Raw genomic sequence first — 14,014 nt, 5'->3', positions numbered from 1 at the left:
TTAATTTACGTTATAGCTTTGTTCGCGATTTGTTCATTTTCACTCTAAAATAATCTTTCAGATAAAAATGTTGCTTTTGGTGGCAGCAACACTCGGGGTTTGTTACTACATCACCTTATTTGGGCATCACGTGAGACATCGACAACTACAATCACTCACTGACCCGCTCACAGCTTCAGAGGATTCAAACGAAGATGAAGATCCGACTGACCCTGATCTGTGGTATTTCAGTCTAACCACCTCATATTATGTTGTAACTACTCAACAGTTGAGCCGGAACAAACCTGAAAAGGCACTAAAAGACATAAAGCAAGAGAAAACAGCTGAAAACCCAGACCTTCTGAACGTAGTAGAGCGGGAGTTAAAGAAAGAAGATAATGCAGGGATACTCACAGAAGTTAATGGAACTTCTCATCAAACCACTAAATCCACCCAAGAAAAACGACTTTCTACCTCCGAACATGAACACCGAACTAAAGAAACAGAAACAGAAACAGAACTTGCCACTACTGCAGAACCCTATCTGGAAAATATAAAGCTATCAGAGTATAATGACCAAAGTGATCGTCTTCATAACTCACCAGCATATCAAGCGTTACAAAAGCGTTTGGATGTTTTATTCGAGGAGTCGAAGGACATTTTTGATCTTTTACCATATAAATATCTCCCTGATTATAAAAGTTTTTGTTGGTATGATAGCCAGGACGTATTTCAATGTCTAGCTTCTGTTTATTTAGCGGGAATGCCAAAATGTGGCACCACGGACCTCTTCCAGAAGTTAATGTGGCACCCAGAACTGACTACACAATCTCATCGTACTGATGGTGGCCCTGAAAAGGAGACTTTCTATTGGACGAGAAGACGTGTAGGGCGACCAGTTAGCTTTATTGCAAACCCGAGGTTTCCGCCTCCTAAAACACTATTCAGCGAGTTTCTACTCGGTACTGGGGCAGAGAAAGTGAAGAATAACAAAGAAGTAAAGATAGCAGATGGAACTCCTTCTCTGCTGTGGGATTTGGGAGGGTGGGAAACTAGGTATCCTGGCTTAGACGAACCTCCGTACTCTAATGCAGACTTGATCCATGCTGTTACACCAGATGCTAAAATATTGGCCATACTTAGAAATCCTACTGAAAGACTGTATTCAGAGTATCTGTACTTCTGGAAGGGAGGGAGGATGAAGAGTGAGGAGCGTTCTCCGCAAACATTCCACACTACTGTAAAACTAGAAGTTAAAAGATTCAATAAATGTCTTGGGAGTAAATCACTGAGACACTGTTGTTATTCATCAAATCATAGTCTCAGATTGAGGATTGCTCTTGGAGTTTATGTTTGTTATATCAGAGATTTTTTAGAAGTGTTTGGGAATAATCTAATTGTTGAAACAATGAATGAATACCATTCGTATCCGGTAGAGACTTTAGATAACATTTTTCATCGTATTGGTGTTTCTAAACCAAATGTAGATGAGTTGCGGAATTTCATTAAGAATTCTAAAATCTATAACGTGAATAGCGATGTAAAAAAAGGCGTTGGTGAAATGCTTGATGAAACTAAAGAGTTATTGAATGGGTTCTATGAGCCTTACAATTCTGAGCTTGCAACAATTCTAAAGGATTCCAAATATCTTTTTATTTGATCGCTATTTTTTACTTTTAAAAGTGTTTTTAATCGGCTAATTAAACTAATCTTGCTCCTTCTGTCGGTCATTCAGTCCACTTGTCCGTCCCTCAATTCCAAGAACACTTCATATAAAACTGAATATAATGTAGTGTGTACATTACCTCAGGTCACGTATCATTATTCTGTTATGGGTTCGATCTTTTCAGAACTAGTGCTCAACTAGCACTTGGAGCGTGAACTTTTTACTCAAAACTTTAAGTTGGGGATTCTCACTAGCTTTGGTTGTCATTGCTCTTAGATGTCCTCTTCTTAGAGATTAAATAAATACGGTATCCGGGGACAAGCCAGACAGTAGGAACTATGGCGGAACTTTTCCAAAAAGGTGGACAAAAACATTATTAAGGATAATGATTCTTCAAATATTATAAATTTGTACTAAAAGCTTTGTCTCGTCAAGCTGATTACGAACCTGTTCAAAAGGGAATGATTCGATATTTCCGGCAGCCCTCCAATTTCAAACACCCGGTTCCGTCCTGCAAGACCCGGCAAACCGGAAAATAAACTGATATCGGGCTATTTCCGGCCCGGAAGCCAAAACCCCAGACTGGTCGGTTTCTAGTCCCACCGTCCGTCCCTCCGTCATCCGTCCATCTGTCTCTCCGTCCCTCCTTCAATCCTTTAATCCTTCTATACTTCCCAGTTCCCTCCGTCCCTTACAATATTTATCAAGTTATAGCCCTGTTTAAATTACCGGGTTAAGCCAGCGAATATTAGATTACTATTTGGAACTGAGGCATCCATATAAATACAATGTTGCCATGGGGTGGTAAGTCCCGGCCATACATCGTAGTCCGATAGTTTCACTGCGTCCTAATATAATATAATAGTGTTGTATACACCGCAATACATTTTGTCACGTATCGAGTATTGAACCGTGAATCTATGAAGAAATCTCTTCCTAGCCTAGCTTCACATCACTTTACTCTGCTACCTCCTTAATCATTACTTAACGATTCAATAATAATATAACATATATAAAATGATCAGTACAGCATCAAGGCAAGGTAATATTCTTATTGAAGGGGTATTTGAACCCATATAGCATCGTCTGTATTACTATAGTTGCTGAACTCGGTACTATTTAGTTGCATAAGTCATAAGTGTAGTTAATGATATTTCGTAGTCCCCCTGCATAGCAAAACTGTGTTTCATTTGTTAACGTAAAAAATCCTACAAATCATTAACACGCACGTTGAAAATATTAACTTGATAACTTGATACGTATCATATCCGTTCAATAGGAAGTACAATGTAGATCCCCCAATACTGGTTAGCTCTTCCTTTTTGTCCACGTAAAATCTGTTTCGTTTGTAGTTGGAACTAGTTTGTTTGCATCTTCTACGGGTGTCGAAATAATCGTATCCTGTTTTTTAAATTACGCTTTGTTTTCCCGCCATAGCAACGTCTTGTAAATTCTATTTACTCCTATCTATTACTTAGATACATCGTTATCTTGAGATGTGTTATAAAGGCTCATATTTTTGATGAGAGCTCTAAGAAGAGTCTGTAAGGAGCCGTAAAAGTATCACTTAAAAGGTACTGTTTCTAGAACCCTCTACACTCTACAGTGTTACTAGTGGTGTTATGGTCGCTTCTCACTGATTACGTATCTCACTGATTACGTATCGAATTTGTTAATCTGTGTATCGAGAAAGGTCTTTCAAGCAATATAGAGTGTATTACATAGACAGGTGATTTCTGCAATGGTCCAACTATAAGTTAAGATCTATAAATATAAATTAATTAATTAATCGAATGAAACAGAAACAGTCGATCTGTGATCTGATTGGATTATGTTACACCCCTAATATTACATGATCTCATCTTGTACGATAGGGCATTTCTTTGTAGTTTAGCAGTTTCCGTACAGTTCGGTGTGACCTGCAGTTTAGCAGTTTCCGTACAGTTTGGTGTGACCTGCTAGGCTGACGTACAGTTTGGTGTGACCTGTAGGCTGATGAGGCGTCACTCAAGACGTACTGTAAGTTAGTGTTTCAGTTACTTTTATGCTGAAAAGTCTTTTTTCAAACTGTTAAACTTAAGATTTGAACTGAACATTACTCAGTAAAATGAGTAATGTTGCTTTTTGATTCGATGTTTCGTATTCTTCGTCGGTTAGTTGAATAATTAGTTGAAAAGTCGGTTGAAAATGCGAATGATCGATACCATATATTTTGGTGAATGCTATCTGTATATCCTCCATTAGCTACGTGTAGGTTTACTTTTAATTCTTTACAATAGTGGAAGGGAGAATTTCGGATTTGTATGTACCAAATGTGGTATTGTTTGATTGTCTTTTAACCCGAATTTATACCTAAAATTTAATCAACCGATTAAGACACTTATACGTTTGTGTTACGCTTACTACAAGTATTACCATTGCTTTATTTTCAGATAAAACTAGTTGTTCTGGTTGCTGTGGTGATAGTGATAGTACAAATTTACAATATTGAAGTTGATGAAAATACCTTCTCCAGAGACCCATTTCCACCACAAAACAGAGCCCTCGCTTCAAATGACCTGGTTTTATCTACAGAGAGTTCAAGGAGTCCCTGGGACTTCACTTCATCAGTCAATGCGATAATGTCACACACCCCTAATGATAGAAGTAGTGATCTGGAGGAAACTGATGTGAAAACTTTACTCAGGACAACATGAAGATTTCAGACCATGAGGCTAGCCCCGCAGCTTCTCTGTCTGTTACTTCTCAACCGACAATACACGATACCGCCTCTAGCCGAGCATATCTGACGGTGGAAGATGATAATACTTTAAAAACAGTTGATCAAAATCCTGCCCCCCAAAAAGACTTGAATGTTCTTTATGAAGAGTCTGAGGAAATTTCAGACCATCTGAACGTAATAGAACAGGAGTTAAAGAAAGAAGATAATGCAGCGATACTCACAGAAGTTAACGGAACTTCTCATCAAACCACTAAACCCACCCAAGCAAATACAGCTTATCAAGCGTTACAAAAGCGTTTGGATGTTTTATTCAAAGAGTCGAAGGATGTTTTTGACCTTTTACCAAAAAAATATCTACCTGATTATAAGAGTTTTTGCTGGTATGATATGCAGAACATATTTCAATGTTTAGCTTCTGTTTACCTAGCAGGAATGCCAAAATGTGGCACCACGGACCTCTTTGATAAGTTGATGTGGCACCCTGAGCTGACCTCACAGTCTCATCATCTACTTGATATAAAAGTAAATGCAAGACGTACTGAGAAAGAGTACCACTACTGGACAAGAGGACGCATTTGCCGACCTAAGAACTTCCTCTTAAACCCGAGGGTTCCGCCTCCTAAAACACCCTTCAGTGAGTTTCTAAACGGGAGTGGGGCGGAGAGAGTGAAGAGTTACAAAGATAGGAGAATAGTTGATGGAACTCCTTCTCTGCTGTGGGATTTAGGTGGGTGGGAAACTAGGTATCCTGGCTTAGACGAACCTCCGTACTCTAATGCAGACTTGATCCATGCTGTTACACCATATGCTAAAATATTGGCCATACTTAGAAATCCTACTGATAGACTATATTCAGAGTACATCTATTTCTGGAAAGGATCAAAAATGAGAAACGAGGTTCGAAGTCCTCAGACATTTCACATGGATGTTCGCAGAGAAACTACAAAATTTAATAGATGTCTTGAGAGTAATTCACTCAGAAATTGTTGTTACTCTTCAGGATATAGTCTCAGACTGCGGGTTGCTCTTGGTGTTTATATTTGCTATATCAGAGACTTTTTAGAAGTATTTGGGGATAATTTTCTAGTTTTAACCATAAATGAATATCATTCAAATCCAATAAACACTCTGACTAAAATATTCGATCATATAGGCATTTACAAACCAAATACAGAAGAATGGCAGCTTCGAATAGAGACATCTGAAACATTAAATGAAAATGGAGATACTAAAGAAGAAGTTGGCGAAATGCTTGATGAGACTAGAGAATTATTAAATCAATTTTACGGCCCTCATAATTCTGAGCTCGCTGTATTTTTAAAAGATTCTCAATATCTTTTTGCTTAATATTTTTTGATACTTTGCGTTATAATTCTATTACTATTAACAATGTTAATTTAACATATAATGATGTTTGTATTGCTTGTTGTCATAAATTGATTATAAACCGTTATGTAGCAATCGTTAGCCTATCAAAACCGTTTATCTTATATCATGAAGGTTGGTGATGTGGTGACTCAGGATCAGCGTCTAAAAGTAAAAATGCACTGATTGTAGGTTATAACAAGTTATAACATTACTAAAGTCTACTTGCAGTGGCGTAACGTCACCATGTTCAGGTTTCATCAATTGTCAGTATATCAGTGTAGCTGGCAGTTATTCGTGCTGTCGATCTGTTTTGTTATTACCATAATATTATAGGGAGTAGACCACGTAACGATAGAAGTTTAGAAGTTAAATGAGTTCAGATGAATATTATTAATCAAAGAGTGCGGGGAATACAAATTGAAGAGCTATTCTCATTTTTCTAATTGATTTTGTGACTTCTCTATCCACACCATAAGGTTCCTACAGGGAGTAGTGTCCAAACTATGAATGGATGTCAAAATTTAACAAATAATACAAACAGATCGAGTTTTGTTTTAAATTGTAGATAAACTATTAATTTGTATGTACATAACCACAGGTGTTGAAGAGGTCTGAGAAAGCAGGTAAGACTAATGGCTGCTCCAGAACCCTGGTTGTGATAGGGGACGGTGATGTAGGGAGTCAGATAAGGGAAGTGTTTGATGACAGAAACAAGGAGTTCAGTGCTACTGGTAATCCTGTTAAAGTCATCGTGTTTAGAACTACAACCACTATGGAGAGAAACGGTTTGTTCCCTGTACTGATCTTCGCTCTTTAACTTTGTACACTCCCTCTTGGGGGAGGGAGACATGACATGTCTCCCTCCCCAAGAGGGAGTGCCATGATGTCACTCCCTATGTGTTCTGATTTCAATTATTTCGCGGGCATAATATTGGCTGCCGTCGATGAATTCCAATTCGTATTCGCATCAATGTAAAGTTTTGTTGGAGTGTCGTCCAACAGACTTTATAACAAATAGCAAACCCTCCTACCTACAGATCTGTATAAGGTCGAAGAGCAGAGTATAATAGAGTTTGCTTGTGGAAATGGTGGAGAATACGTCAAACTCTCAGATAACACTGACATCTACAGTGCTGTAAGGAACTTTACTGACTTCTTCCTGCCGGAGTCTGTCCATTATGACGAGCTGAATGGTAACCAACTACAACCGCTGTGGACACATGTTTATAAAAGTTACAGTGAGTTTAATTCAGTTGAGAACGTTGGAGAATCGTAATTTTAAACGTTTCTGACATCAATTTTGAAAGTTAAACTAGAAGTAGAACGGTGTAAATCCAAATATTTATACGATTTACTGATTGATATAGAACTGTCATTAAGAAAAGTAATGATTCATCGGCAACAAATTTATGCCAATTTTTAGGCTGTTGTTACAAGCCTATCCTAGAACACTCAACTTTTTTATGAAAGATAGATACTGCAATTAAGGATAGATTAAAGATAGATACTGTCATTAAACAGCTGTACGGCTGACCCTAGGTCTCTCCGTATTGTCATCGGGGTAGACTTGAAACTGAACATAACAATAGTTGCAGTTGATGCTGCCAATTACTCCAATACCAAACAACACGGCAAACACCACACTACACACAGCTAATGCAGTATAAAGCGCTGCTACTGGCCCCGTTATAACGCACGTGCAGTATATTGCATAACACGTGCACAACGGAACAGTGCACAAGAGCAAGAACTTCAACCTTCTCACACTCTCTGTGAAACCCGCTCTGTTTCTAGCCCTGTAACAAGTCCGGCATATTGCCAGAACGGTGATAACGTGAGATAGAAGCAGTAGAGTTATTGGTATGAAGTGTGTGTAAAGTCTCGCGTCACTCATTAGTGACGTCACTGACCTTACGTCACTCATCTCAGTAACCATGGTAACATCACTCATGTCAGTGCTGCTCCAACATGAGGAGTTGGTCATGAAGCACATCTCAAGAGAAGTAGTTGATGTCACAACGGAGCAGTAGATCCAGTGAGATCCTGGAAAGAGGAGTGGAAGTAAGTAGGTGACGACTGAGATCTTGGCTACCATCATGTGTCCTTGTTCTTGACTCTTGTAAATGTAAACTGGATCTAGGGAGGAGAGAAACACAAGACATGATGCCAGCGACCATCCCAGTACAGTGGGGTGAATGTAATCTGACACTAGATGTAACATAAGGCAGCTCTTTAACTGCACACCTTCTTGAGGTCCTTCCTCCGGATCCACAGGTACGGTGCTTCCCTCCGGATCCACAGGTACGGTGCTTCCCTCCGGGTCCACAGGTACGGTGCTTCCCTCCGTATTTAGTGGCAGTGTGAGAACCAAGAAAACTGTTTGAGCTACTAGAGCAGTGATAGCGATGTTCAGGTTGATAGCATTACAAGGGTCACTCAAGGGTCCTTTACAGAGCAGCCCAAGAATAACCAATGCTAGTATCGCGATAGCTACTACATGACAAGCCTGCGATAAGAAAGTTGATCGTTCAGCTCGGCTTAGTTGTGTTATCATGATTATCATTCCTTTCTCATAGTTGTAAAAACACTCGCAGCTACTCGGACCAGTTCTACTACATTTATCCTTGTCAGCTACCCCGCTGTCTATATCCACTACTGTACATTGTGTTCCTGCAGTGTCTGAGGGAGTTGTGATGGTATCCCAGGCTGACTCAGCTTGAAGTCTTCCGATCATTATCATGAAACCTAATTCTTGCCCTTTCTGTCTGTACGGTGCAAGCAGACCCGCATCTTTGTTGATCTCAAGAATGGAATACCTGTCAGTCGTGTTGAACCAACCAGTGCAGGTTAAGGAGAACTGGGGGAAATTAACACTTTGATCCCCACAGAAGCGCCTTGTGATACCCACCAAGTCCTTGAGAAGACTGCTTATAACTCCTAAACTCGCTCCCTCTGCAACTGTCAAGTTCACTGACAGTATGTTGGAGATTAGTTGAGCTTCTAAAACTGGCGGTGCCTGATTCAGTTCCATGGTAACGTATAACCATGGTAACAACATGTAGTCAACAACCCTCTTGATATCGCGAATTGAGATGATTGTAGAGTTACTCGTCAGATTCACCAACTTCTCCAAGACCTGAGAAACATCTCCAGAACTCCTTGACTGATTACTCACCACTCTCTGAATAGCCTCTGCCACTACTGAATCACACCGGCTCCAGTCAGCTGCAAGCCACCCTTTAGTGACGCTACACTCTCGGGTGACCTCCCCACCGTACTGACAGAGAACTGTAGAGGTAGATTGTAAGTGGGTTGTGGGCCAGAGTGCTGCTCCGTATCTAGCTGACTCTTCCGAGGTCTTGTTGCACACCTGCGGGTAAGGATTTTTCAATTTCGACGTCAAACTAAGAGTTGGTTTCTCCATAAGAGACTCAATCCAGCACAAAAAATCCCACTTTAAATTTAAAATAAGATTAGGAAAACTCTGACCTCGTTAATATGACAACACTTTAGTGGGGGCTCCCAACCAGATTCAGTACATTTGAAATCTTGAGACTCTTCCGGGAGAAACCCTTTCTTACACCCCAACATTCTTCTAGAACCACAGGGAACCGCCTTCTCTTCACTCTTCACTCTTCCTGTGTCAATGGTGCAGTAACGGAGCACGCACTTCGGGTATATTATCTGTAACCCTCCCTCTTCTCCACATTCTACAGACCCTTTAAAAGGTTTCTGGCACGACTCCAAGCATCTGAACGCGTAATTTTCCTTGCAGTAAGCTGCTGGACCCTTGTATCTAATCATCATAAACTTACTATCTGGTCCCCCAACTAGACTCACAAACTTGATGTGTCCTGCGTAGTGGATGTAAAGGTAAGGACCGTTGGGACAGGAGATAACAATGCGGTTGTCTTGGTAACTGATTCTTATCACCTTATCAGTTACAAGTGTTCCATTACACCATGTTGAGTGGAGCAGAGTCCCAGGGAGGGGGAGTCTCTTTGATCTTGTTTCTCCTGAACGAAAGTTACACTAATTTAATGCAGAATTTTAGAAAGCATTTGAAAAAAGTCCTAATTCTCATTACGTGAAGTCTTTTAGTATTTTCTGAAAATTCGGTTCACAGCTCCAACATTTAAAACTGATATAGCTGGAGGTGGTTCGAAGTCCCCCAGCATAGCTAAACTGTGCATCATTTGTTCATGTTCTAAGAAAAATCTTAGGAAAAAAAAGGAATCTCTAACCAAAAGAAACAGAAACAGAAACAGAAACAGAAACAGAAACAGAAACAGAAACAGAAACAGAAACAGAAACAGAAACAGAAACAGAAACAGAAACAGAAACAGAAACAGAAACAGAAACAGAAACAGAAACAGAAACAGAAACAGAAACAGAAACAGAAACAGAAAGCTAGAGTAACAAACGCTCCAAAACCTCACCTGGTTCCCGACTGATAAACTCATCAGAAGACCTCACAAACTGAGTGTCAGTGCTCCAAGTAAATGTCATGTCAGCGAGTCCGGGTGGGGTAGTATAGGGAGGCAGCCCCGTGGGTATAGGACTCTCTAACTCTGAGTCTACAGCTGGTATCCTCTCCTCGGTCAGGTAGTGGACTATCAGACTGACAGACGCTCCGTGCAGGACGGACAGTTGGAATTGGGGTGAGGTGGTTACTTCTATGTTGGGGATCTTGTGAGTGTACCAGTCGTAGTAAAGGCTGGAGCTGGTCAGGGATAATGCAGTGCTGAGAGTCAACCACCAGAGGAGATATCCTTTCATCCTGTCAAGCAATGGGAGTGGAGTTGGAATCTGGTTGTAGCTAAGGATAACAATAAACGAACAGCTGCAGAAGTTGTTGAGTCACTAGGCTGTAGCACTGACAATAAAGCGACAGTACATCTATCAGCAGCTCTGTTACAAGGAGCTTTGTTAGTAACAGATACGCTATTTGGCCACTGTAATTAAAGAGTGCTGTTAATTGAGGAGTGTTACTGTGCGGAAATTAAGATAGATTGCGACTAACTAACACTAATCATAGACCCTATGATACATGCAGCTGTCATTAATACCTCATATATGCAAGGAGATCTTGTGAGAGGGCTGATCCACTCCCCCCCCCCCCCCCCCCCCCCCCCGAGAGGGCTGATCCCCCACGGCACACCAGCTGAACCATTTCGGCTCATCTGCCCTAATTTTTATTATTAAGTTTTTACATTAGCCCTGAAATTGAGAAATGGAACTATGGGCTACGTAGCCACCCGAATGACAGAAACATAAAAATATTAAGCTCGTAAATTAAGTGTATTTATTAGGTAAATACACTGTATTATGATGGATATAATACACTGTTTATAGTGATTCATGTCCAGGTAACCTGAGCCCTGCAGCCTCTCTAGTACAACCTGTCTTGGTATCAAACGACTACAACTTCTACAGTTACCATAATAGTAAGTTTACCTCAAGATATTTATATTTATCACCGGATTATTTAGCCTATTCAAAAAGATATATCCTTCAGTTCATGTGCCATAGTGCGTACATGATATATCCTTCAGGTCATGTGCCATAGTGCGTACATGATATATTCTGATCTTCTGGTACTAATCGATAGCATGAAACTTTAAAACCATATTGAAAAGCAAACCCCAGTACACCATGCTATTCCGAAGTTTCTATTAATATTTGTCAATATAACAATTACCAAACTCCTCTTCTTGGCAGAAGGTGAAGAGTACACTGGTAAAATAATAACAAGACTGGAGAGGGAGAGAGTTCGGACCTCTCCAAATTCTTCTTCTAAACTTCTAGGCGTTGTAGGGGTAGACTTCCCCATATTCGAGGACTTTGGTAAGACATTTTACGATGAACGCACGCTTATCAGTTATCACTATATTTGACGATCTTCGACGATTTTTCGTGGTATTTGACGATACCAATCCACCTAATTTCAGTGAAAGATAAGATACTAAGTAACTATGTGAGAGTGATAACCAGTAGAGGAGAGCACGTGATAACACATCCTGATATTACGGGTACTACCCGACAGTTCGAGTATCAGCAGGTAATATAACAGGCAAATAGGAACTGTTACGGTAACAGCCCTCTAACAGCCGGTTGATAGCCGGTTGATAGCCGGTTAATAACCACTTTGATTGCATTTCTAACAACGATCTAACAGCCCTTTCCACCCACTTTGGCAAAACTTGAAGTGAAGTGTTCCGCAGGTGGAAAGAGGACCCGACAAGGAGAAGATAAGGGACATGCAGGAGTCACACGGTGCGGGGACTGTCAAATACACGGGGCTACAGGTCTTCCTAACCTCTAAACATAACCCTATAGGGAGGGAGATACTAGTGGACACTGTTTATAAGGTTTGTTTATAAGGTTTGTTTATAAGGTTAGTTTATAAGGTTTGTTTGTAAGGTTTGTTTATAAGGTTTGTTTATAAGGTTTGTTTATGAGGTTTGTTTATAAGGTTTGTTCCAGAGGTGACATCATCAAAATCACAATAATAACACAAATCTCCTGATTCCAGGTAAAGCCGATGATAGGGTCCCCGTTCACAGTTGGGTTGTCCCTTCCAGTCCGGCTAGACTATCAATACACCTTTTTCTCTCAATCTGATATTGACCTAGGGAGGATGGTACTGGAAACAAGCGAGAGTAATATTATCTTCAGGAGCTTTAGGAAAAAGAAGTGTCAGGGTGTCTTACAGTACTTGGTAAGGGTCCGGGACTCTAGGGCGTAAGACTCTAGGGCGTGAGACTTTAGGGCGGCGCCCTAACCCTAACCATCACCCTAACCCTAACCCTAACCCTTATCCTAACCCTAACCCTAACCCTAACCCAAACCCAAACCCTAACCCTAACCCTAACCCTAACCCTAACCCTAAGACCCTAGAGTCTTACGCCCTAGAGTCTTACGCCCTAGAGTCCGGACCCCCTTGGTAAGAATTAGTTTATTGAGAAAAGACAATTTTTTGAGAAAAGACAATTTTATTATTTATCACCAATTCATTACACAATCAATCCATAAATATATATCCGAATGAAGAATACCAAAATAAGTTTTAGCGCTAGATTATAACATCCAACATACAATTATAAATATACTTGATCTGACTGCAAAGTAAATGATATGAGTATGATAGCAGCTAGTGGTATTTACTCAATAATACACGCTGTTACCACACCGCCACTCTCATTACCACAGCTGGTGAAAGGACCCAGGCGCTGTTAAGCTTTTATGAGCCCTGGTTGACTGCTGAGAGTGGCGACTGGCGACGGGTCTGACATTAATTTTGTTTTCCTTATATTCCAGTAAAATTTAATTTTTAAGTTATATGATTGTCATGTAATATTTAGGTTACAGCTGCTTGCAATACACTATACAATTATTAAATATGCTCGCTATACACTTTTAGATACCGCATGTATATGTACATATTAAATTAGCTCATAATACCAAATACCATGACCAATTATAACAAATAAAGTATAGGCAAGAGGTCCAAAATCAATTCAAGCATGACACCAAACTGAGACCAACATTGAACACATTGTCATTGTCATGTATTGGGGAAAAATTTAGATTATGTATTAGCAGTTTTAACTCACTATACTTGAAGATAAGAGGTTTGAACCGTTATCGCACGCCCACATGTAATATACCATAGTGCCAACAAACAGCTATTGTCACTGTAGAGAGACGAGTCGCAGAAGAGGTTGTTAGGTGAGATGATACTGACGGAGCTCCAGAAGCTATCAAGTTCAGATGAGATCAGATCCTCCCTACTCTGCCTATACGATCTGTACCTTCCTAGTCTTATGGAGGGGTTTGCTATGAAAAACGTAAATTTAAACTTGAGCAGTGGAAGTTATACCTGATTTTTAGCAATGATAACATTTTTACCGCTGCATCAGCTGAACAAGAACGCTGGTCTGCTCTTCTTTGAAAAATAAAAATGATTGATATAAAAGTTCGGCGCCTTGCATTCTGCCTTACATTTTTATTTTCAGATATTGAACTACTGGAAATACGCTATGGACCCAAATGGACCAAAGATTTTTTTCCATTCTTCAACTGGAAATATCTTTGTCACTCCTCAAATGTAAGTTGATTTTCCTTGTTTAAGTCACAATTCCTTTTTGTAGAACGTTAGTCTGATATCAGCTCACATTAATTTGGCAAATTATCAACTGTAGTTGGGGGTGGGGGGATACATATGTAGTTTCTCCCCAACTCAAATAAGAATCTGGTTATAAAATAATCACATGATT

At 40.0% G+C, this 14,014-nt stretch overlaps 1 protein-coding gene and 1 long non-coding RNA gene across 2 annotated transcripts in view; both read left to right on the top strand.

The window, feature by feature from the left end:
- LOC134813454 (uncharacterized) overlaps window positions 1-14,014 on the top strand; it is a 62,925-nt gene that overhangs the window by 21,667 nt on the left and 27,244 nt on the right. The window contains exons 9-17 of the mRNA XM_063821248.1: window positions 6,334-6,520; window positions 6,773-6,973; window positions 11,105-11,182; window positions 11,457-11,582; window positions 11,687-11,796; window positions 11,960-12,106; window positions 12,271-12,456; window positions 13,439-13,585; window positions 13,754-13,845. Coding sequence (XP_063677318.1) covers window positions 6,334-6,520; window positions 6,773-6,973; window positions 11,105-11,182; window positions 11,457-11,582; window positions 11,687-11,796; window positions 11,960-12,106; window positions 12,271-12,456; window positions 13,439-13,585; window positions 13,754-13,845 — 1,274 coding nt within the window. The remainder of the gene's footprint in view (window positions 1-6,333; window positions 6,521-6,772; window positions 6,974-11,104; window positions 11,183-11,456; window positions 11,583-11,686; window positions 11,797-11,959; window positions 12,107-12,270; window positions 12,457-13,438; window positions 13,586-13,753; window positions 13,846-14,014) is intronic.
- Window positions 2,959-5,775, top strand: LOC134813465 (uncharacterized). The gene is made up of 2 exons (XR_010160021.1): window positions 2,959-3,664; window positions 4,078-5,775. It is a non-coding gene; the product is annotated as an uncharacterized LOC134813465 (long non-coding RNA).

This window comes from Bolinopsis microptera, chromosome 3, assembly GCF_026151205.1.
Source record: "Bolinopsis microptera isolate Bmic1 chromosome 3, MBARI_Bmic_1.0, whole genome shotgun sequence".
Taxonomy (NCBI): Eukaryota; Metazoa; Ctenophora; class Tentaculata; order Lobata; family Bolinopsidae; genus Bolinopsis; species Bolinopsis microptera.
The sequence above is the reverse complement of the archived record's forward strand: the minus strand, read 5'-3'. Positions and strand labels throughout refer to the sequence as shown.